General features: G+C 41.1%; 1 protein-coding gene across 4 annotated transcripts in view; it reads right to left on the reverse strand.

The window, feature by feature from the left end:
* Nucleotides 1–21,445, reverse strand: part of f5 (coagulation factor V) — a 50,633-nt gene that overhangs the window by 15,998 nt on the left and 13,190 nt on the right. Inside the window, exons 10-26 of one of the 4 annotated variants that reach the window (XM_036004081.1) lie at nucleotides 21,164–21,369; nucleotides 20,769–20,916; nucleotides 20,408–20,620; nucleotides 18,163–19,264; nucleotides 16,714–17,862; nucleotides 16,027–16,195; nucleotides 15,146–15,382; nucleotides 14,136–14,352; nucleotides 13,702–13,881; nucleotides 12,372–12,488; nucleotides 12,202–12,273; nucleotides 11,664–11,749; nucleotides 11,038–11,193; nucleotides 10,790–10,934; nucleotides 8,713–8,864; nucleotides 6,504–6,686; nucleotides 5,511–6,351 (exon numbers count right to left, since the gene is read on the reverse strand). In XM_036004081.1, the coding sequence (XP_035859974.1) occupies nucleotides 6,205–6,351; nucleotides 6,504–6,686; nucleotides 8,713–8,864; nucleotides 10,790–10,934; nucleotides 11,038–11,193; nucleotides 11,664–11,749; nucleotides 12,202–12,273; nucleotides 12,372–12,488; nucleotides 13,702–13,881; nucleotides 14,136–14,352; nucleotides 15,146–15,382; nucleotides 16,027–16,195; nucleotides 16,714–17,862; nucleotides 18,163–19,264; nucleotides 20,408–20,620; nucleotides 20,769–20,916; nucleotides 21,164–21,369 (4,679 nt within the window). In that variant the 3' untranslated portion in view covers nucleotides 5,511–6,204. Of the gene's footprint in view, nucleotides 1–5,510; nucleotides 6,352–6,503; nucleotides 6,687–8,712; nucleotides 8,865–10,789; nucleotides 10,935–11,037; nucleotides 11,194–11,663; nucleotides 11,750–12,201; nucleotides 12,274–12,371; nucleotides 12,489–13,701; nucleotides 13,882–14,135; nucleotides 14,353–15,145; nucleotides 15,383–16,026; nucleotides 16,196–16,713; nucleotides 19,265–20,407; nucleotides 20,621–20,768; nucleotides 20,917–21,163; nucleotides 21,370–21,445 lie in introns of those variants that run through there. The other 3 variants (XM_036004080.1, XM_036004079.1, XM_036004078.1) reach the window with 3 other exon arrangements.

A 21,445-nucleotide genomic window follows, 5' to 3' on the forward strand; every position in this document is an offset into this window, starting at 1 on the left:
TTTGAAGCGTGAAGGCTACCGTAGCTGTAATACGTACTTTGAACTGCGTGGCGCGAGAGAGCTGATTGCGATATATGATCTCAACGCTAGATGGGAGAAATTCCCACACATTGGACCTTTAAGTAACATTTTCAATGCAGGACTTTTACTTGTAGCAGAGTATTTTTTACAGTGTGGGATTAGTACTTTTACTAAAGTAAAGGATTTGAATACTTTTTCCATCGCTGTTTATATCAAAAGCATCTTCTCTAATAGGCTAATCTCTGAGTAAAAGAACAGCAACATGTGCTCATCAGCCAAAAGTTAAAAGCAGGGGCGGAGCCAGACGTTGTAAACATCAGGAGGATGCTCCCCCGGGGAGGGGGGGGGGTGGGTTCTTTCCCATTCACAGCAGCTATATGAACATTTTTAAAGCCATTTGAGATAGTAGAATGCCTAAAAATCTGTAAATGTTTTCAGAAAACCATGACAGCTGCCAAGGAAAAACAATCACCCTGGAGATCCTGCATCCTTTTTATATCTAATCGTTCTCCAACTGTCTTCATCATTCTGAAACCAGAACACAACTGTTGCCACCTGAAGAGAGGCAAACATTATCTGATGTTACTATTTTTAAGGTACATACTGTAACATAAGTGGGGTAGGAATTTGGCGTAAAGAGTATTACTAATCTTGAACCCTATTTTTGTTACACTATGCTGGAGTAGAGTTCAGTTCACACAACACAATGAATGTTTAGCTGACAAATCAGCTGAATCCATCCCATGATAATCTGGGCTGCTTTAATAGTAAATCAAGGATCCCCAAAAGAACGCCATATTAGATTTTTTTAATAGCATAATAGCAATGTAGAACAGGTGAGAGAATTTTGAAACCCTAAAGAACCTGATCGTTTGCAAAGGCGAAGTTAGAGCGACATCTGGTGGTGATCTGTCACAATTGCATCTGGTTTTCAGCCTTTGAATTGCTTTGTTCAGTGGTGGAGCGGAGTGATTTTTATTTGGGAAAAATGCTCGGAAAAACAAATAGTTTAATAGACAAAACAATCTCAACTCATTCACTTGTTCCGGAGCTTTCGACCGTATCAAACAATATAGTGGTAAGGTCTGAAACAAGTTGATACGTGGACCTGGAGTTGAGATTGCTTTGCAAAATATCATGATGAACTGTCAGTTTTCATGTGCTGTTTTGGCTTAAAGACAGCTCTTAAACTATCCTGAAGCAAACATTTACAGCATGCCCTTTCCTCTTCAGACAGGCCTAAATACACACACACATGCTCAGGAGTGGGCTGACAACTGCTGAACAGGCACCCTCAGCAGTTGGGGGGGGGGGTTTGGTGACTTGCTCAAGAGCACCTTGGCAGTGCCCAGGAGGTGAACTTGCATCTCTCCAGCTACCAGTCCACACTCCGTACTTCAGTCCGTTTGGGGACTTGAACCAGCGACCCCTCCTGTTCCCAATTCAACTTCCTACAGACTGAGCTATTGCCACGCTAAAGAAGGTGTGCACTGTCCCTGTCAAGTCAAGCAATGCGTACAAAAAATAGTTACTTTGCAGATTCAGATTATTATTACAAAATGTAAATCAACTAATACATTCTGATGTATTGTTATAGGTTAAGCTACCCACGAGTATACAAAGTTAGAATGAGCTCCACCTTTACCAGCTGCAACATTAAACAGATGAACACATTAATGCATCACTTTAATTCAGTGATATGTACAGTTCTTCTTAATCGTTTTTTTCTTCAAATAATGTACCACCTTTGAACTATTTTTCATCCAAGTATCCCCTGACCTGCACAAAACAATTTTCGGTAGAAATCAAAAGCCTCACTATATAAAGAGGCACAATACAGCGCCATCAGTGTCTGATTTACTCAACAACAATATTGTAACAAAAAAAAAAACACTTAATTGCTACATTGTAAATGTTTAGAATCACTAAATGTAGTAATATTATTTTAGGAATTATGCATGATGTTTTTTTTAAATCAAATAATCTCACATACCCCCTGCAGTACTCCATAGTACCCTCAGGGGTTTGTGTACCCCTATTTGAGAAACACTAATATAATACAGTATATATGATTCTGAAACAGGCCATTCTGCATGATGAGTACTTTTGTTTTCAGTTCTTTTAAGTATATTTTGATGTTAATACTTTTGTACTTGGATTACAGTAAGATTTTGAATGTGGAAGTATTTTTACATTATAGTGTTGCTACTTTTACTAAAGTAAAAGATCTGAATACTCCTTCCACCACTGATTTTGCCTTACTGTAGTTGTACTTCCCCCCCTCTAGACCACCATATATTATTTTGTAGCATATTATTTGTCTTTTGTTTAGATATATTGGCTTGGTGTGACTTGATTCTCAGCTGTGAAATGACAGTAGGCCTGATCCCAAAGCCCCCGACACCATCTTATTAACCTGTACTGCGACTGTTAATATTGTATCAAGATCTCCATCCATTTAATTTTTTTGTGTGCCATTGCTTATTACTGCTTTGGAGGAAGATGGCTCTAATCTGTTCTGCTTGGCTGCGTTTTGTTGCTTGCGTGGCTTCCCGTATTGAATGTGGATACTGTTGAAGTGTGTAACTGTACTAATGTCATGCTGCTTCCTGTCACTCTGCATGGCTTCTTGAGAAAGTTTCTTTTTTTTAAGATTATTTTTTGGGGCTTTTCCCCCTTTATTTGATAGTGACAGTGGATAAGACAGAAAAGGTTGTAGAGAGATGGGGGATGACACGCAGCAAAGGGCTGCAGGTCGGACTCGAACCCGGGCCGCTGCAAAGGACTCAGCCGACATGGGGGCGCACGCTCTTACTGGGTGAGCTAAAGGTTGCCCCAGAAAGCTTATTTTTTGCTCTAGCCGCTTTATGGTGTCTTATTGTCTCCTGTCTGTACATTTTAACCTGTACCAATGTCTTATCACACTGACGTGAAGATATTTAGTCATAGCCCGATCTTCTGCAAAGGCGACATCTGGTGGTTTGCTGTCACAAATGCATCTGATGTTTTCAGCCTTTGAATTAGTCATACCCAGTGGTGGAAGAAGTACTCAGGTCCTTTTTACTTAAGTAAAAGTACTAATACCATAGCCTGGTCCTACCAGACTCTGGTACATTTCATTTGTACAGAGTCTGGCCACTCTCCATTGACAAGTGTTAACTTCCTTGAAGGTGGGTACTCTGTCTTTATAAATGAAATAATTGAAATGAAATGAAATATCCCCCTTTAAGACCACCATATAGTATTTTGTAGCGTATCGGCTTGGTGTAACTTATTCTCAGACGTGAATCGACAGTACTCCCAGACAGCCAGTCGTCCAATGCAGCTACCTGGGAGTGAATTGGTCTTCCCAGATCAGCAGCACGCAGGGCAGCCATGCTGAGACTTTCACACCTCCGGTGCCCAGTTTCACATGATCAGCATATGGATAAACACGGCATGTGTTTGCAGCTGCACGTGTCTGTTGACTCAGGAGGCCCCAAGGTGCTGCTTAACGAGGGGCCTCGGCCTCAGCAGAGGTGCTAAAAGTGACACCTTCGAGACACCATGAGAAGATATCAGTCAGTGCGTTCACATGCACGGCAGTAACCGGGGTATGGTCTTATAGTGCCATTTCCATTTGTACTCGGAAGTCAGATTTTCCGAGGTCAAAGTCGGAAACACACCCCCTGTCCTCGGAAGCTTCCGAGCTCGGAACTTGGTGTCAGTCAGTCTGTGGATTCCATTTACCTCAGAACTCGGAAGCCGAAGCTGGGAATGACGTCACACCCGAGTTGAATGCGTTCCATTTATAACTCGGATTTTCATTGTTTTCATTAGCTCTAGCCAGGTCAGCCATTGTTAGCAATGGCTGTTTATAACAACGCATTACGTTGTTTTTGTGCATATAAACAGCGTAACATGTCCACAGAGAGAAGATGGACAGCGCTGTGTGTACGACTGATTTAGTGAGACACAAATGACACAGAAGTGCTCATAACTGTATGTTACTACAGCTTTCACAACTGTTGATGCATGGAGCAGCCATGTTGGATTTTGAGCTCGGGGTAGGCTACCCGTGGATGCCCGAGTTCCGAGCTCGGAAATCCAAGGTCGGGGGGGAAGTTTCCGACTTTGACCTCGGATCCTGGAAGCCGAAGCTGGGAATGACGTCACACCCGGGTTGAATGCATTCCATTTACAAGTCGGATTTTCATTGTTTTCATTAGCTCTAGCCAGGTTAGCCGTTGTTAGCAATGCCAGTTTATTTTACGACTGATTTAGTGAGACACAAATGACACAGAAGTGCATATAACCATATGTTACTACAGCTTTCACAACTGTTTATGCATGGAGCAGCCATGTTGGATTTTGAGCTCAGGTTACAACAACAATGAAACAATGAAAATCCGACTTGTAAATGGAATGCATTCAACTCGGGTGTGACGTCATTCCCAGCTTTGCCTTCGGAGTTCCGAGGTAAATGGAACGCACTATTACTCTGGTTAAGTGAATAACTGGGTTATGCCAGTTCTCTCCTTATACATGAACGGGGAAGATTGGGAAGAATGACAGAAGTAACTCTACCTCCAGTACCAAGGGCATAGGTTTTGTTTCACCATTGGGTGGGACTCATTGGGACACATTGGTACCACGGAAAATTTTGAGCATCAAACACTTAATTTCCTGCATTTTCGCGAATTGTTATGCAACAATTTGTGGTGCAAATGTCTTTATGTAAAGGAAATTATTATTCTCTTGTATTGTTCAAAAATGTCTGCGTATTCAAAACATCACACGTGTTTCTGGGATGTTATTTGGGAATCATGTACAGCTCAACAACACATCTATTAGAGAATGAGCCAGAAGCTCCAAAGTTTCTACATAAAATCTACATAAAAGACATGAAATCACATGAAATCACATCTTTAATTTCTCCTGCTGTGTTCTTAAACCTCCTAAATGTAGCACAAGTAAACACAGTTCTTGTTTTCTGTACACGTTTTAAACCCCCTGAATGGATATTTATTTACCTCTTTTGGGGAGTGGGTTGTCTTTCGTATTTTTTGAGAGGGGACAAATCTACCTCTTCTAAATAGTGGGGGGGGGATAAATCCTCTGCATCCCCCCCGAAATCTACGCCTTTGTCCGGTACAGTAGGTGGCGCTCTTTCAACACACAACAGGGTTTTTCTTCCAGTTGACCAATGTCAAAATTACACAGGCCGGCTACTAAATTAGTAAAATTTAACAACCTAATGTTTGATTCACACTCATGTCACAGCATAGGAAAGCACAGTGCTCTCGCCAGATGACTGACAACTTTGTTTGGCTCGTTATCTTTAACCAGTGTAGCCCGGTGTAGCCCAGTGCCGGGTGGAATTAGCAAGCTAACGTTAGCTAACTGATGTTAACGTTTGCCAGTTCTCACACTCATACTTTGGATACCGAGACAAACAGAATCAAAAATGAATTCATGTACCCATACGTCACTGAGCTGGACACTGAAAAAGTAAGAATGGTAATTATTTTTATTAAAAAATAAATTACATCTGTACTTACATATTTACATTCATTTATAATCATTTCTGATGTCATATATCAGCTTAAAAATGCAACTAGTATTTCAAAAACATACAACTGTTCACAAAAGGGTTAAGATTACTCATGCGTACTGCACTTACCACTGAGTTTTATAACTCATTTAACTGGGCATATATTTGTATAATAAAAGACCTTTGCACATAGGATTTTGACATGACTAAGAAATAAATGTATGTTTGCGTTTGCCTGCACACAAGGGCTCTGATTTATAGGGATGTAACGAAGCATCGTGAATCGGTTAAATCGTTATAAATGTGTTAAGATTACAACCGGTTGAGATAAAAAAAATTAATGGAGTTTAAACGGCCGTAATCTACTTTTGATTTCACTTATTTGACTTCAGATGTCACTACGCCTTCTTAGTTCATTTATTTGAAGAGATTTCTTTTCTTTTTAGGTCGTTATTTTGATTTTTAAATGTAATTATTATTATTTTATTTAATTTTTGTTATTTACAGTAACATCAAATACAGTTGTAGTGTCACTTTTAATAAGAGGACACGTCACACTACATGTCATGTACACCTGTCATGATTTCGTATAGGTGTGTGTGTCTGTGTGTGTATGTGTGTGTGTGTGTGTGTGTGTGTGTGTGTGTGTGTCACTCAAAGTCACAGCCCAGTAGTTCTATTCTCATAGTGATGGAGTTCATCCAGCTTATTGGGATGATTCGGATGAAGCGGGAGAAAATAGGAGGGTAGATGTAGTTTTTCACATGGTCGTTGTTATTGGTATTTCCCAAAAAAGTCTGGATTTGGTGAGAGAGAGAGAGAGAGAGAGAGAGAGAGAGAGAGAGAGAGAGAAAGAAATACATTGGTTAGAATCATTTATCTTGTCCACTCACACGTAGTAAATAATAATGAATGATTGCATTTCCCATGTGATTTAGCCACCGCTCACCTTGGAAGGGATGCTCTCATCATCTGTGTACTGGTTCCAGTTGATCCCATTGGTGCTGTACTGCAGAGCGTAGGACATGACGTACATCTCTTTCCCCAGAGACTTGGCTCCTTGCGTCATGATACCTGTGATCTTCTTAATTTTGGGAAGCTCCACCTGAAGCCACTGGTTCATGTTCTCATGCTGTGGAAGAGACAGACAGAGAAAGAGAGAGAGAGAGAGAGAGAGAGAGAGAGAGAGAGAGAGAGAGGTTTGACCAAAGTACAAGGACACACCTTGTACTTTGGTGTGTTGGATGTTTGTGAACTAAACAGTACGTTTGAAAAAAATTTCATATTTGCAGTGCGTTTATGTATTTGGTCGTGTTGTGTGTATTTGCAGTGCGTTTATGTATTTGGTTGTGTTGTGTGTATTTGCAGTGCGTTTATCTATTTGGTTGTGTTGTGTGTATTTGCAGTGCGTTTATGTATTTGGTTGTGTTGTGATATTTGCAGCGCGTTTGCTGAATGCTGCGCATGTGTTGTCAAATTAATGAAGTTGTTTTTCTTTTTGCATCGCTTCTTTTTTCGGGGTTGGTGTTCTTTTCTTTTTGCATCGTTTCATATTTGCAGTGCGTTTATGTATTTGGTTGTGTTGTGGTATTTGCAGCGCGTTTGCTGAATGCTGCGCATGTGTTGTCAAATTAATGAAGTTGTTTTCTTAATTTGCTTGTGTTTTGTCTATTTGCGTGTGTTTTCTTAAGTTGCAGGGCGTCTGCCCCTGTCGGCCACCGTAGATTCTCCAACCCATGCGTGCCTGTTCTGTTATGTTATCCATTATCATTTGCCTCAGCACCTTTTATTGAATAAATCTTCATTGACTGGACTGACTTCTCTGTAGCTTACTCATGCATTCTGACCAATGCCCCGTGACGATGGCAATCAACCTCTAAAACTGAATCCTCCTTAACAATTACATTACAGTTTAGCAAGTACTCTTATTTTGTCTTGTGTTCTGAATGACACGCTCACTTTCTACTCCCGAAGGCTAAACTCAGTCAGGCAACATTTAAATAATCTTTCCAAAAGTCAACAAGAAATGGTGTTATAAAATCATGATTTCAATTCTGACCAAAATAATTGTGTGTATGTTCCATATTTCCATAATTGAGCAGCCCCAGTAAATTAAATATTACACAAATTCCTTCAGTAGGTCATAAAGGCATCCTACAAGTCAAACCTCTCTCTCTCTGTCTCTCTCTCTCTCTCTCTCTCTCTCTCTCTCTCTCTCTCTCTCTCTCTCTCTCTCTCCCCGTGAGGTCGAAAATCCAGCTGTTCCACTAGCTGCTCCCTCTAGAGGTCTGGAGAACTTCCGTTGTGTAATCTGGATGCAGCGTTTTTTTGTTGCATTTGTTTTCTGGGTTGGTGTGCTTTTCTTTTTGAATCGTTTCATATTTGTAGTGCGTTTATGTATTTGGTTGTGTTGTGTGTATTTGCAGTGCGTTTATGTATTTGGTCGTGTTGTGTGTATTTGCAGTGCGTTTATCTATTTGGTCGTGTTGTGTGTATTTGCAGTGCGTTTATCTATTTGGTCGTGTTGTGTGTATTTGCAGTGCGTTTATGTATTTGGTTGTGTTGTGGTATTTGCAGCGCGTTTGCTGAATGCTGCGCATGTGTTGTCAAATTAATGAAGTTGTTTTCTTAATTTGCTTGTGTTTTGTCTATTTGCGTGTGTTTTCTTAAGTTGCAGGGCGTCTGCCCCTGTCGGCCACCGTAAGAATCAGCTGCCGCCCCATGCAAAGGTGTAGAACAGACTGACTGAGAGAGAGTGCAGTCTTTAAATAAGGAGTGACCAGGTGAACTCAATCAGGTAATTAGGGTGGAAACAAAAGCCAATCAGTGGTGATGACAGGGGAGGAAAGGAAGTGAGGTAGGTGTGGAAAGTAAGTGCCAAAATAAGATAAAAAAATAGGGATCTTTAGTACAGTAATGAAGTACGTTTTTTTTTCTGATCGTTCAGAGCGGAAATCAAAATCCTGATCAAAATTTGATCAACTGTACAGGCATACAATTCACACATTTTCAAGGGTTTTTAGGGGCTGCAGGTGTGGGTATACAGCTAGCAGGTCACTCAGATCCTGTGTTACAGGAACATAACATTCTACCTGATGCTTACTATGAATTTAAATTCATTTATTTTGACCTGTCATGTCAGTTTTATTGATTTGTACCTTAGCCTGCCATGCATTGATGGTTCCCTGTGTGTTGAGGCGTGCGAGAGAGGGTCTCCAGGGTCCAGAGTACCAGCTGGTAGCTGTGGAGCTGGCTGTGATTTGATGGTCTTCTATCAGTCTGCTCTCCATCCCCAGAGGCACAGAGCAACCTGACACAGGAGATTAGAAATGTCACATTTACAGAAACCCCAACTCTGTGACACTACTGGAGTACATACTGTGTCTACACTAGGGCTGGGTATCGGACGCTCAATACCTTTAAAGCAACACCAAAGATTCTTTTGTACCTTAAAATAATGTTTCCAAAATCGTTTCAGTGGTTCATCAACTCGTAACAGGGTGAACGGCACTTCTGCATTCACTTTGCGGCCCTCAATCGGCTATAACCGCACTATGCAAGTTTGCCAGATCGGGTAGCGGATCTGTAATTCGAATGAGACATACGACAGCGGTAATGGACAATTCCGCTTCCAACCTGTAGGGGGACCGAAGAGGAAAAGTGCTTTGGTGTTGCTTTAAGGCAGTAATGTCAAGCTAAACTTCACTGGAAAATGAGAATCACATCAAGGGCCAGGCATGTATATGTTACTATGATAACTTTGAGTCTTCTCACTTACAGTTTGGTCGACACAAAACACTAACAAAGTCAGTGAAAAAATTCTTTAGCCATCATAGACAACAAACAACAAAAAACGTCGGCAGAAAAGTGAGAAAAAGTGCCAAAAGTGACAGAAAACATCCGAAAAAAAGCAACAAAAACGAGGTGGGCTGAAATTTATTGTGACCCTAATTGATATGCAGGCCTGATCAAAATCTGCTAGGGGCCTTGAGTTTGAAACATGTGCTTTAAGGTATTGACCAAAATAACCCAGTACCAAGTAGTATCGAAACTTCTCCAGTCAAACAATACCTGCATTTATTAACTTTTGTACCTAGAAAAGGTCTAGAAAAAAATGCAGACGATCACTGCAAGCGTTCTTCGATTGAATGCGACATGTGATTGGCCCACTATGGCAGCAGCTGCAACCCATACAGTGTGATGAAGTTGAGCGTGGTGGCATTTGGCGTATATTTGAGTATCAGTTCAACAGGCCGAGATGCCACCAAAACGTTCGAAAAGTATGGCTTTACTACACGTTTGTCTGTGGCCTCTGATAAAAATAGTTTATTTCAAATGAAGTATTCTTTTAGTATCTGTGTCACTTCAAAGGAGAATTCCGGTCGATTTCAACACGTAGCTCTGTTGTTTGTAAATCTGGAGTGCTGTCAGTAGCGAGAAAAACGGAAACAATCGGTGTTGCCTACACCGTGTTATCTTCCAGCTAGCGTTAGCACCAAGGAGGCTGAAACCGGGCAAGTTTTAAACGTGCTTTTAGCCTCTTAACATGTTCGAAATGTCATTACAAGTGCCTACCCATGTGAAGTGATTCCTTCAGAATGAGCACAGTGAATCTGACTGCAGTAGATGTGAAATAAATGTATAAATGTTGTGCTAATTCAGCTCTGTTTAGTTCTGGTGTTCTTCGTTTTTCTCGCTACTGACAGCACTCCAAATTTACAAACAACAGAGCTACGTGTTGAAATCGACCGGAATTCTCCTTTAAGGGTTCCGATACTGTTATAGTACATTCTTTAAAATTTTGCCTAACAGCTGGAACACACCGGGCGCTTAAGGATTGCGTAGCGTTAATTTGTTGCCTGATATCGCGCCTGGCCATTCATACCGGATGCGTATTTCTATGCGCTGGTCACAGTGTCACAATGTTTAAAATCGCAATAATATCATATCGTGATGTTATCGTATCGTGATGTTATCGTATCGTGATGTAATCGTATCGTGATGTAATCATATCGTGAGGCCTCTGGTGATTTCCACCCCTAGTGGCTGGTGAACAATTTACAAAACCAAGAATGTGTGAAATAAATACTGAGGTTCCAGATAATCTTTGACACCAATTTTGCCACTCTGCGCCAAAAAAAACACAAGAGTAGAATCCACCTAGTGGATTATGCATATTTCGCGAATTTGAAAATAACGAATTCCATGGCACACACGTGTACAGTAACATCTTACCGTCGAGCTCACAGCCGTAGAACTCCATGCGGACTGTGGCTTTGCTGTACCAGTCGATGGGATGGAGCCTGATAAAGCGTCCAACCACAGGAGGAAAGAAGATGTTTTTCTTTTCCTCGTAGGCTTCCTGGTTCCCAGAGAATACCTGGTGAAAGCGGGAGAGGCAGACAAATGGTGATAACACACTTCTCTCTTAGTTTGTATCTGTTGGCGTTGGCATTGATCAAAAGTGATCAAACTTCTCCCACCTTCCTGAGGTCCCTGCTGTCGCCCTTATAGAAGATCCACTTCTGGCGGTCGGTGCTGTAGGAGATAGCGTACTTGACCACATATTGGGAATATAACATCTGCCTGGCTCCCTGCGTGGCCACCTGGCTGATTACAACTGGCCGCTGGAAGTCCACCTGTGCAGGGGGAAGTCCACAGGTAGCGGAATTTTTTTATTATCATATATATATATATTTCATCCATTAAACAAACAAACATCTTAATGCAAACACCAAATTTCAAGTCCTGAATAAAAAGGAGCAGAAAGAAGATTAATCTTATATAATCTGCCCCCTTCTTTCACAAAACATACAGTACCAGTGAAAAGTTTGGACAAGCTTTCCAATTCAAGTGAATGAGAAAGCGTGTTCAAACTTTAGACTGTACTGTACATTAACAAAACAAATTAAATAACTGAACTCTTCCCTTCCCCCTCCCTCCCTTACAAATATATGTATATAGAAAGCAAGTGCACTTATGCAAATATAATCAAGCACGCACACACACGCACACACGATGCACGCACACACACACACACACACACACACACACACACACACACACACACACACACACACACACACACTTCTAACATTAAAACACATACCTGAATCCAGCTCTTGTTCTGCTCTGTGCTCCATGCGTTGAATTTACCCAGATTGTTCAATCTGGCAAGATGGGGCTTCCATGATCCTTCAAAGATGGAAATATTGTCATTCCTCCTATGACATATTGCATATAGACATTTACAGCAATAATTCATTGTCAACTACTAAATTAATCGCCAACTAATTTGATAATCGAATAGATGGTTTGAGCCATTTTTATGGAGAAAAAAAAAGTTAAAATTCTCTGATGTCAGCTTGTTAAATGTGAATATGTATATATTTCTTCTCTCCTCTGTGAGAGTAAACTGAATATCTTTGAGTTGTGGACAAAACGAGACATTTGAGGTGTCTTCTCTGGCTTTGGGAAACACGGATTGACATTTTTCACCATTTCCTGACATTTTATAGACCAAACAATAAATAATAATCGACAGATTAATCAACAATGAACATAATCATTAGCTGCAGCCCTATACAATAATTCCAAAAGTCATTGTGATTGCAGTAGGACCACATATGGATGCGTTGCTACTGTACCTCTAGTGTTGATCGCTGTGATCTGGTTGTCATTCACACTGCCTGATTCCAAACCCAGCGGACGGTAGCACTCTTGGAGGAAACATAATATAATATCTCAATATAGAAGCACAACATAACAGTATGTCTAAATGCTGCAGGGTGTTTTTTTTTTTTTGTTTTGTTTGTACCATTATCTAGAACCAGAAAGAGGGTCTGCATGCCCTTCTCTTGGTTGAAACTAACTTCCGTCTCCAGCTGCCACAGGCCAGGTTTGGATGGATACATCTCCAGAGTAGCAAAGCTCCCTGAAAGACAGTTTGTAACAAAAATTATGTTGAAACACACTGTGTCTGCAACGTTTGTTGACATCCAATATAGCCGGTAGATATTCTCTGCATTCAGTGGTGGAATGTAACTAAGTACATTTACTCAAGTACTGTACTTAAGTACAAATGTTGAGGTACTTGTACTTTACTTGAGTCTTTTCTTTTCATGCCACTTTCTAATTCTACTCCGCTACATTTCAGAGAGAGATATTGTAGTTTTTACTCCATTACATTAATCTGACAGCTTTAGTTACTAGTTACTTTACAGATTAAGAGTTTTGCACACAAAACACATGTAGTCTATAAAATACAATGTTTTATTTGACATTAAACTACCCAACACTACAAAGGCCTACAAGTCCAGCTGACATGACTAGACCATTAAACACATGGCAGAACAATTTTGATTGTTTCCAGTTTCTAAAATGTGAGGATTTTTCTGCATTTTACTTTGACACTTTGAGTACATTTTTCTGATGAAACGTACATACTTTTGTAACAGAGTACTTTTACAGTGTGGTATTAGTACTTTTACTGAAGTTAAGGATCTGAGTACTTCTTCCACTGCAGCAGTAAAACAGTGTGAAAATTCTGTGTGCGTTCATGAAGAGTGTAAGTAGGACTCTGCAATATATGAATATATATATTGATATCGTGATATGAGGCTAGATATCGTCTTTGATATTGGATATCGTAATATCGTAATATGACATAAGTGTTGTGTTTTTCTGGTTTTAAAGGCTGCATTGCAGTAAAGTGATGTGACCCACTTAGTCATTATATCCACATTACTGATGATTATTTATCACAAATCTCATTGTGTAAATATTTTGTGAAAGCACCAATTGTCAACCCTACAATATCGCCGCAATATCGTTATCGAGGTATTTGGTCAAAAATATTGTGATGTCTGATTTTCTCCATATCGCCCAGCATTTTATATTTGAATGGTTTGTTGTAGTAGTAGTAGGCTACCGACCGCATGGCTCATTAAGCAAACCTGCTACATTGTATGTTTGACAAAAATGAGATGTCTGTTTTCATATGTATATTATGTATATTTTTTTTTACAAGAGTTCCACTCTGGATGAAGTTCCAGAGCAGTTTTAATACCTCTATTCAAAACTTGAATAGAACTACTTGAACAGAAGATGTTATTCTGAATTTAGCAAAGAGACGTGGTGTTGCTCACCAGGCAGCAGCGGGTAGACGGCCTGTCTGTAGCTGGTGGTCTTCTTGTGTAGGAACGTCTGTCCATGGAAGTGGACGCTCTGAAAGTCTTTGGGAGAACCCATGTTGATCAGGTACCAGCACACCAGCTGCTTGGTGTACATCCTCAGGCCCTTCAGGTTGTATGTAATGCCATTAATGGCTTGGGAAACAACAGACAAAAAGATTTTTTATCAGTTTTGGTCCGGTTTTTCTGTTCTGTAACTGATCAATCTTGAATGCATGGAAGAAAAGATATTGCAGCTCAGTTATACCTACATATGTTGACACAATGATATATTACCAAAAGTGTACGAACATACTCTGTGTGTTTAAATTTGCATGTGATATAATCCTAGGTTATCAAAAGGTTTTGGGCATTTAAAGCAGGCTAGTTGGAGGTACATAATGCATTACAGTGGAACTTGAATTTGTCATTGGGGTTGGTATCCATTAATCTCCTTCGGCTTTTCCTCTGCATCATCTCTTGGTTCTCCTTGTAGTACCAGCTCTGCGACTCATCGAAGGTCATGAAAAGCAGCGTGAACTCCCGCATGTCATTTAACGTCTTGTCCAGGGTGCCCTCTCGACACACCAGCAAAGGCCCAATCAAGCCAGAGTGGATGTCTCTTTCCTAAGAGACAGATCATACGCTAGTGAATACCTTCCACTTTGCTCAACCCAAACCCAAACATCTGGGTTTGTAGAGGAATTACACAATCCTGGTGAAAATTGATACAGTTACTTTCAGCCTAGTCTCGCTTGCTCGGATCTCTACAGTGCTGTGGAGTAAGGTCTGGCTAACTTCACACATACAGTACGTCATTAGCTCTTACCAGTGTATCGCCGTGTGTATTTTGTCCATTGCAAATCCCTGCCAATTGGTACCAAAGCGTCCCAGTTAAATAATAAATGCCATAAACATATTCTTTGTAAATCTTTACCATCATTGTTTTAATTTCATATTTGCCTTTTTAACTGTAAGGTGTCCTTGAGTGCTATGAAAGGCGCCCATAAATAAAATGTAATATTATTATTATTATTATTATTATTATTATTATTCCCTGAAAGAACCAAGCAGGCCTGCCTTGTTGCACGATCCAATTTTTCTTTAAAACTTGCCATTTTCAGCAAATAGCTTGCTAACTCGAAGTTTGTTGTTGTTTCCCGAAACAAACACAGTTTTGCAAGGCGAGGGACATCCGGCGGAAGATCCCGACAGATCAGACAGTAAATGAATTATCGTCGATCCAGACTACTTTCAGCCCATTCATCTGTGTCCCACAGTGGGTTGCGTATGCCGCTGCTAGGGGTTGCCAGATTCAGAAACTCATTCTATACCCAGTGGCTTTAATTTGTATTTGTAAATAGCATTTATTCAATGCCTGACATACTAAACAATTGTCTACATAGTACAAATTACTCACAGGATTAACGCCAGAATAGTAGGCCCAGGTCCGACAGTGAGACTCGTCTGGCATTGGCCCAACCATAGAATTGACCTTCCATAAATATGTGAAGGTGGTATTGGGTTGAACCTCATTGTCATATTTATACCAGTACTTAGAGCCATCTTCATAGGACAGACCCTCTGTCTGCTTGGTATAGGAAACCCCATTTGGATGTAAAGAATACGGACGGTTGGCTTTGTTCCTGAACACCACCTACAAGACAAAAAGACACACTTATTCACTTTCCTGCCGAGAGGTAGATGAAAAGATCAATGTAGGTAAATATGAAAGTCAGAAGTCAGTTAGCTTAGTTTAGCACAAAGACTGTAAACGTGGGGAATCAGCTAGCTCCCTGCAGGAAGTTACTGTTTCTGGCCAAGAAATAGTCCGGCAAAAATAAAACCCATGAAACCAAAACTTTTCTTTTTTGTCATTACACTTTGGGTTTTTGTACGGATCAAACTAATGAGATTTAACAAGTTAATTAGTGAGCTTTAGAGATGCTAGTAGACAGATTTTGTTACATGGAGCATGGCTAGCTATTCCCTTCGTTTTCAGTCTTTGTGCTAAGCTAAGCTAACCGGCTGCAATCTCATGTTTAGCATACAGACACTTCTTATTTTATTCTAAATAAGTAATTCTAACTCTTGGAAAAAAAGAAACTACGTGGTTATCCCAAAATGTCAAACTATTCCATTAAGGCATGGTTGACATAAAGCAACAATACAAACCATGTAAATGCTACAATTGATTAAAAAAACAAACATAAAAAATGATGACAAAATACAATTTGAAAATGCGAGATCCCAGAACAGTTATACAGATTTTGGCTTTGCAGTCAATGCTGACAGTCTTACCATGATGCTTTGCCCAACCTCGGCCTTGATGACAGGTCCCAGGATGCCGAGGTGCTCATCGAGCTCTCCACGGAAGTCAGGTGTGCTAAAGCTACTGTCCATGTAACCTCGGAAAACCACCTTGGTGAACTTAGTTTCTCTGCTGTTTGGTTGCGATTCTTCCGGTCTCCTGTTGCGATAACAGGACAATATTTCATCATTGCATGTGTATAGCTGTGTACCTGATAGGGCTGCACGATAAAGAAAAGGCACCACTAAAAAAATAGAGTGAGTTACATTTTAAAGTGCAGTTTTCTATTGATATTTTCTTTCAACTAGTGTGTTTCGCAATATGTTTGCAGCCTTTTGGGATGTGTATGATATGGCGCAAGTTGATATCGATGATAAAAGAAACAACCTAGAGCCCTAGAACCTGCTGTGAAGTTTTCCAATAAATCTATAGCTAACTACGTGGCCGGGTTAGCACAGTTGGTAGAGCAGGCGCACAAATACAGAGGTTTACTCCTCGACACAGCGGCCGCGGGTTCGACTCCGACCTGCGGCCCTTTGCTGCATATCATTCCCCCTCTCTCTCCCCTTTCATGTCTTCATCTGTCCTGTGGAAATAAAAGCCTAAAATGCCCCAAAAAATAATCTTAAAAAAAAATCTATAACTAACTACTAACCTACTTCTATCGCTGAGCTTACCTCTGTCCGTAGCCAGCATAGTCCCACTCAACCTCCTCTGCAGCAAGGAAATAAGTCTTGACATTCGGGCCTGATAACTTTAAGTAGTATTTGGCGGTGTCATCCAGGTTGAGATTCTTGATGTCTACATCATTCTGGTAGGGGTCTATGTGTGACACATACTCGTATTCATCTGCCTTCACATTTTCCTCCAACCCTAGATGATCTGGGTCGTCTCCAGGAACATACAGCTCGTAGTCACTGAAATCAGGCCGGGGCACACCGATGACCACAGGCTCGTTAATGAGCTCCTCCTCATCAGAGACGGTCTGTGATGAAAGCGGTCGTGCCCCACGCGGGGTTATGCCTGGATTGAACCCCCGGGGGGAGAATGGTAAGCCACTCTTGGCCTGAGGCTTGTATTCCTTCCTCCTCTTTGTTTTCATGCCTTGGCCTTTCTGAGGCCTCTGTCGGAGGTGCACCTTCTTGATCTTTTTTGGAGTTGGTGTCGTTTTAGGGGTTTCTTTCCCGATATATTTCATCATGTAGTCAAGGATCTCCACCGATTCCATTTGGTGAGTTCCCTCATAAGTCCAGTTGTGCCCCTGCGTTTTGACATTCGTGGTTTTAATCACGTGCGTTTTGTTTTCTGTGAGGTAGATTAGCACTTCTTCGATGCTGTCTAAGGCGCTTAGCTCCTCAGAATTGTTCTTTCTTAACGTTTCGCTCGTGAGGTACAGCTCAGTCTCATTGGATAAACGTTCTGCAGGAGATGTGTGGTTCAACTCACCAGGAAAAGCTGTGACATTCTCCCAAATCTCTGAACTAATCTCCTCTGATAAATTTGATCTTAATGTATTCTCTGTTACATTATGTAAGGGCCCAGTTTTAAGCAAAACGTGTGTTACATCATCAAGGCTGGAATTGGCTGAAATAGGCACACTTTCAGTGGAATTCATTTGAAGTCCATACTCCGGATCAGCTGCGGTAACCAGGGAGTCATTGTCACTCTCCACCTCCATCTCAAAGATGATCAAGTTGCTTCTCTCTGTGCTGTTGATGCTAACCTCTACAACATCAGCCATTGGAATAGATGGCTCTGCTGTGGTGATTAAGGAGTCATTATCACTGGTTGTGTTGTCTGTGCCCTTCACTTCTAAATCTAAGATGGTCAAGTTGCTTCTCTCTATGCTGATGACGTTAACTTCTTCAACATCAGCCATTGGAACAAACAGCTCTGCTGCTGTGATTATGGGGTTTATGTCACTGGTTTCTTTGTCTGTGGCCTCCACTTCTAAATCTAAAATGGCCAAGTTGCTTCTCTCTATGCTGATGATGTTAACTTCTTCAACATCAGCCATAGAAATAAACATCTTGGCTGTGGTAATCAGGGAGTCATTGTCACTGGTTTTGTTGTCTGTAGCCTCCACCTCTAATTCTGGGATGGTCAAGTTGCTTCTCTCTATGCTGATGATGTTAACCTCTTCAACATCGGCCATTGGAATAGACAACAGAGGGTTTTTTTTGTCTGCTGACACGTTAACATGGTTAGCTGCTGTTTGATTCTCATTTTCCTTTTTTACACTGTGTGACAGAGAGGTGGCGTTGCTCTCTGGTGTACTGTGGAGATTGTTTGGGCTGGAATTGGATAGAGGCACAGAGTAAGAAAACACATCCCCTCTGGTGAGTCTCTCCTCGGAGTCCTCCACCAAGACCACGCCCACGGAAGGCAGGTTATCACCAGTCAGGGTTACATGCACTTTTTCAGTCTCCAAGATGGAACTTGAATCTCCTCTTAAAGCTACACTAAGATTGGTAGTTTCTTGTAATGTTGCAGTATGATTGTTAATCTCTGTGGATACATTTTGAACCATTGATAAAACCGTAGCATTGTGAACGGATGTGTTGCCAGACACTGCAACATTATCGAGATTTGATACAGAAGCACTGCTATCTGTTGTTATGCTGTCATTCTTTAGGAATATATTTGGGCTATAAAACATGGTTGTGTTCTCTGTTTTATAAACCGATGAATTGTTAAAAGATGATGGCGCACTACTGTTCTGCATATGTGTTGTATTCTCGCTCATGCTTTGGTTTAGCAAATTAACCGCTGTAAGGTTAAGTTCATCCACCTCTTCCCAATTTGAAATCTCATTTAATGTATTTGGCTTTGGAATAGAGGTCTCACTTCTATTTTTCGTCTCCTTGAAATTAGGGGTGATATTCGTATCTCCTTCGGGCACATCAACAGCATCATAATCGAGGAAAGAGAGGTCCAGCTGCTCCACACTCGAGGCCCTCGATGGGTTCTTCAGAGACCTGAGACCTAATTCATCTGCAAACATGTCTGTGTAACTGTCTGGCTCAGCGGATGTTACAGGTTTCACAGGTTTGGGCTTCTCCTCATCCTTCTTGATTTCAGCCGAGCTCAGAGGGTTCCACTCATTAAAGTCCATTGATACGTCACTGTACTCATACAGGTTGTCACGATAGCACTCAACATCTTGAAACTTTACACGCATTGCTTTGGTTGTCCCATGGGAATTTAGGGAAGCCATGAGCCAGACACCTGGTTCAAGAAAGACACACAAAAACCATCCATGAAAAAACTAAGCAACTGTCACTTTGCAAATGCAAAACTTTAAGATGATGGCAATAAAGCTACAGTGTGCAACTATTCTATATTAATGAACTTCAGTTACAATTAAGCCATTGCCAAATTAGTTGATACCAAGCTCATTAAGCCTATCAGCTCTACAAAACTATCTCTGTATTCCTCAGTATGGCTATGTTTACAAAATGGTGTAATCTAGCGACATTAGTGCGCAGCAGCTCAAGTAATGCGTTGTAAGCCACCGCTGAGAAAGCAGCGTTTAGCGTTGGAAATGAGGAGGAAATAAAAATTACAAGATAATTACCTCCTTTAAAGAGTCTGATCATGTTTTTTTTTCATCCTCTGTGTCCTCCTTGATTTGACAGGATAAACGATACTAGCAACTGCGTGGAGGAGGGGTGGGGCTGGTGCACGATCACCAAAGGTTTGCGTCATGTTAGTCTATATCGACGTCATTTCATTTCCGGGATTGTTAAGGTGCCGCCGGAAATTCTGCCTGATGTCCCTCATTTTGGCCGGATGTCCGTCACCTTCCGCTTTCTTTGTGTTGGCGTTCTAAACTCTGGTGGATTTCTGAGGACTATGGTTAACTGCTCCTCAGATCTCTGCAGGGTAAATCCAGACAACTAGCTAGACTATCTGTCCAATCTGAGCTTTCTGTTGCACGACTAAAACAACCTTTGAACGTACACGTTTCACCAAAACAAGTTCCTTCCTGAGGCTATTTTGCAGCGGCACCGTGGCTCTGTTGGGCGCTTAGCGCCGCCCAAGACAATTGTGGTTGGTTTAAAGAAATGCCAATAAACCAGAGCATGTTTTTCTCCCATCCCAGAATGCTGTGCGGACTAGCCAGACCCTCCTCCGCAGCGCTGTGGATGGCAATGCGAGACTAGCGTCATGTGGATGTGCCGACAGTGTTGTTGCCATTAGTCAAAATTCCTCATGGGGGCGCCGAAACTAAGCAATATAGCTTTAACTATCAACTATTTAACTATTAACTCTCTACTGTAACGATATTTTCTTAAAGTAAAAGTAACCCTACAGATGAAATATTTACATAATCAGACATAAAAGAAGGAATTGTAAGCCCTGACTGACCAATGTTGTCCATGTTCATAGTGATGGTCTCTCCAGTCATAGGGTAGAGGCTGAGGAAGTCCTCTGTCCGCCCATTCACCTCAAATGTATGGCCGTAGAAAGTAGCTGTCTGGATGTAGTCCTGTGCTCCAATGCTGGACACGTGCCATGTTGCAATCTCGCCATTGCAGAAGCCCAAGAGCGGGCCGCTCTCAAACACATAACCGTTGATTGCTGTGAGGACATACACATGAATATTAGTTGTTGCACAGGCAGTTCAAGACATTGCAGTCAGATGTATAACCAAATAATGGAGTCAATATAGTATATCTTTTTAGGATGAGCTTTTATTAGCTTCAATCTGATTGTGGTAAAAACTTACAGTGCATGACATTGGACTTGTAAAAGTCTAGGTCTGCCTTGTTGACTTTGGATCGATCGCAATATTGGCGAATGTTTTCATCCAGGTACCAGCTCTTGTTCTCATCAAATACAGCCAACATAGCATGCTGTTCCTTGTCTGCTTTCAGCTGTAGAAACAAAACAAAAGTAAAACTTTGACTCTGACTTTTAATCTAACTAAAATGAAAGGAGTCTCTGTCTATCTGTCTTTTGATTTTCTCGACAACCGTTCATCTGATTGACACTGCATTTGGCGGGTGTATTTAAATGTGTTAAATGTATAATACAGAATCAATGTACGGATGGACCAATTGATCGACAGACAGACTAACATTAAACGACACATACAAATTAATGAACGTAGAATCCTCTTACCTGCACCCCCCTGATATTGAGGGACCGATACTTGCAGATGAGGATTTGTCCTATCAGCCCTGAGGCGATGTCGCGCACTGTGTCGACTGCACTGTGGTATAGTCGTGTTAGACATCGAGAGTCTCCATCGAGAGGCTCGTCCTCCTCGACCACTCTCCATATGTAGGTGTGTGTCTCACCTGGCTGAACACCATGAGACTGGTTGCCTGGCAAACACATTGGAAAATACCTCATCAAATTAATTGTAATCCTTTTATTTAATAAAACCAGAGTGGATACCAA

Source organism: Sander lucioperca, chromosome 8 (assembly GCF_008315115.2).
Source record: "Sander lucioperca isolate FBNREF2018 chromosome 8, SLUC_FBN_1.2, whole genome shotgun sequence".
NCBI lineage: Eukaryota > Metazoa > Chordata > Actinopteri > Perciformes > Percidae > Sander > Sander lucioperca.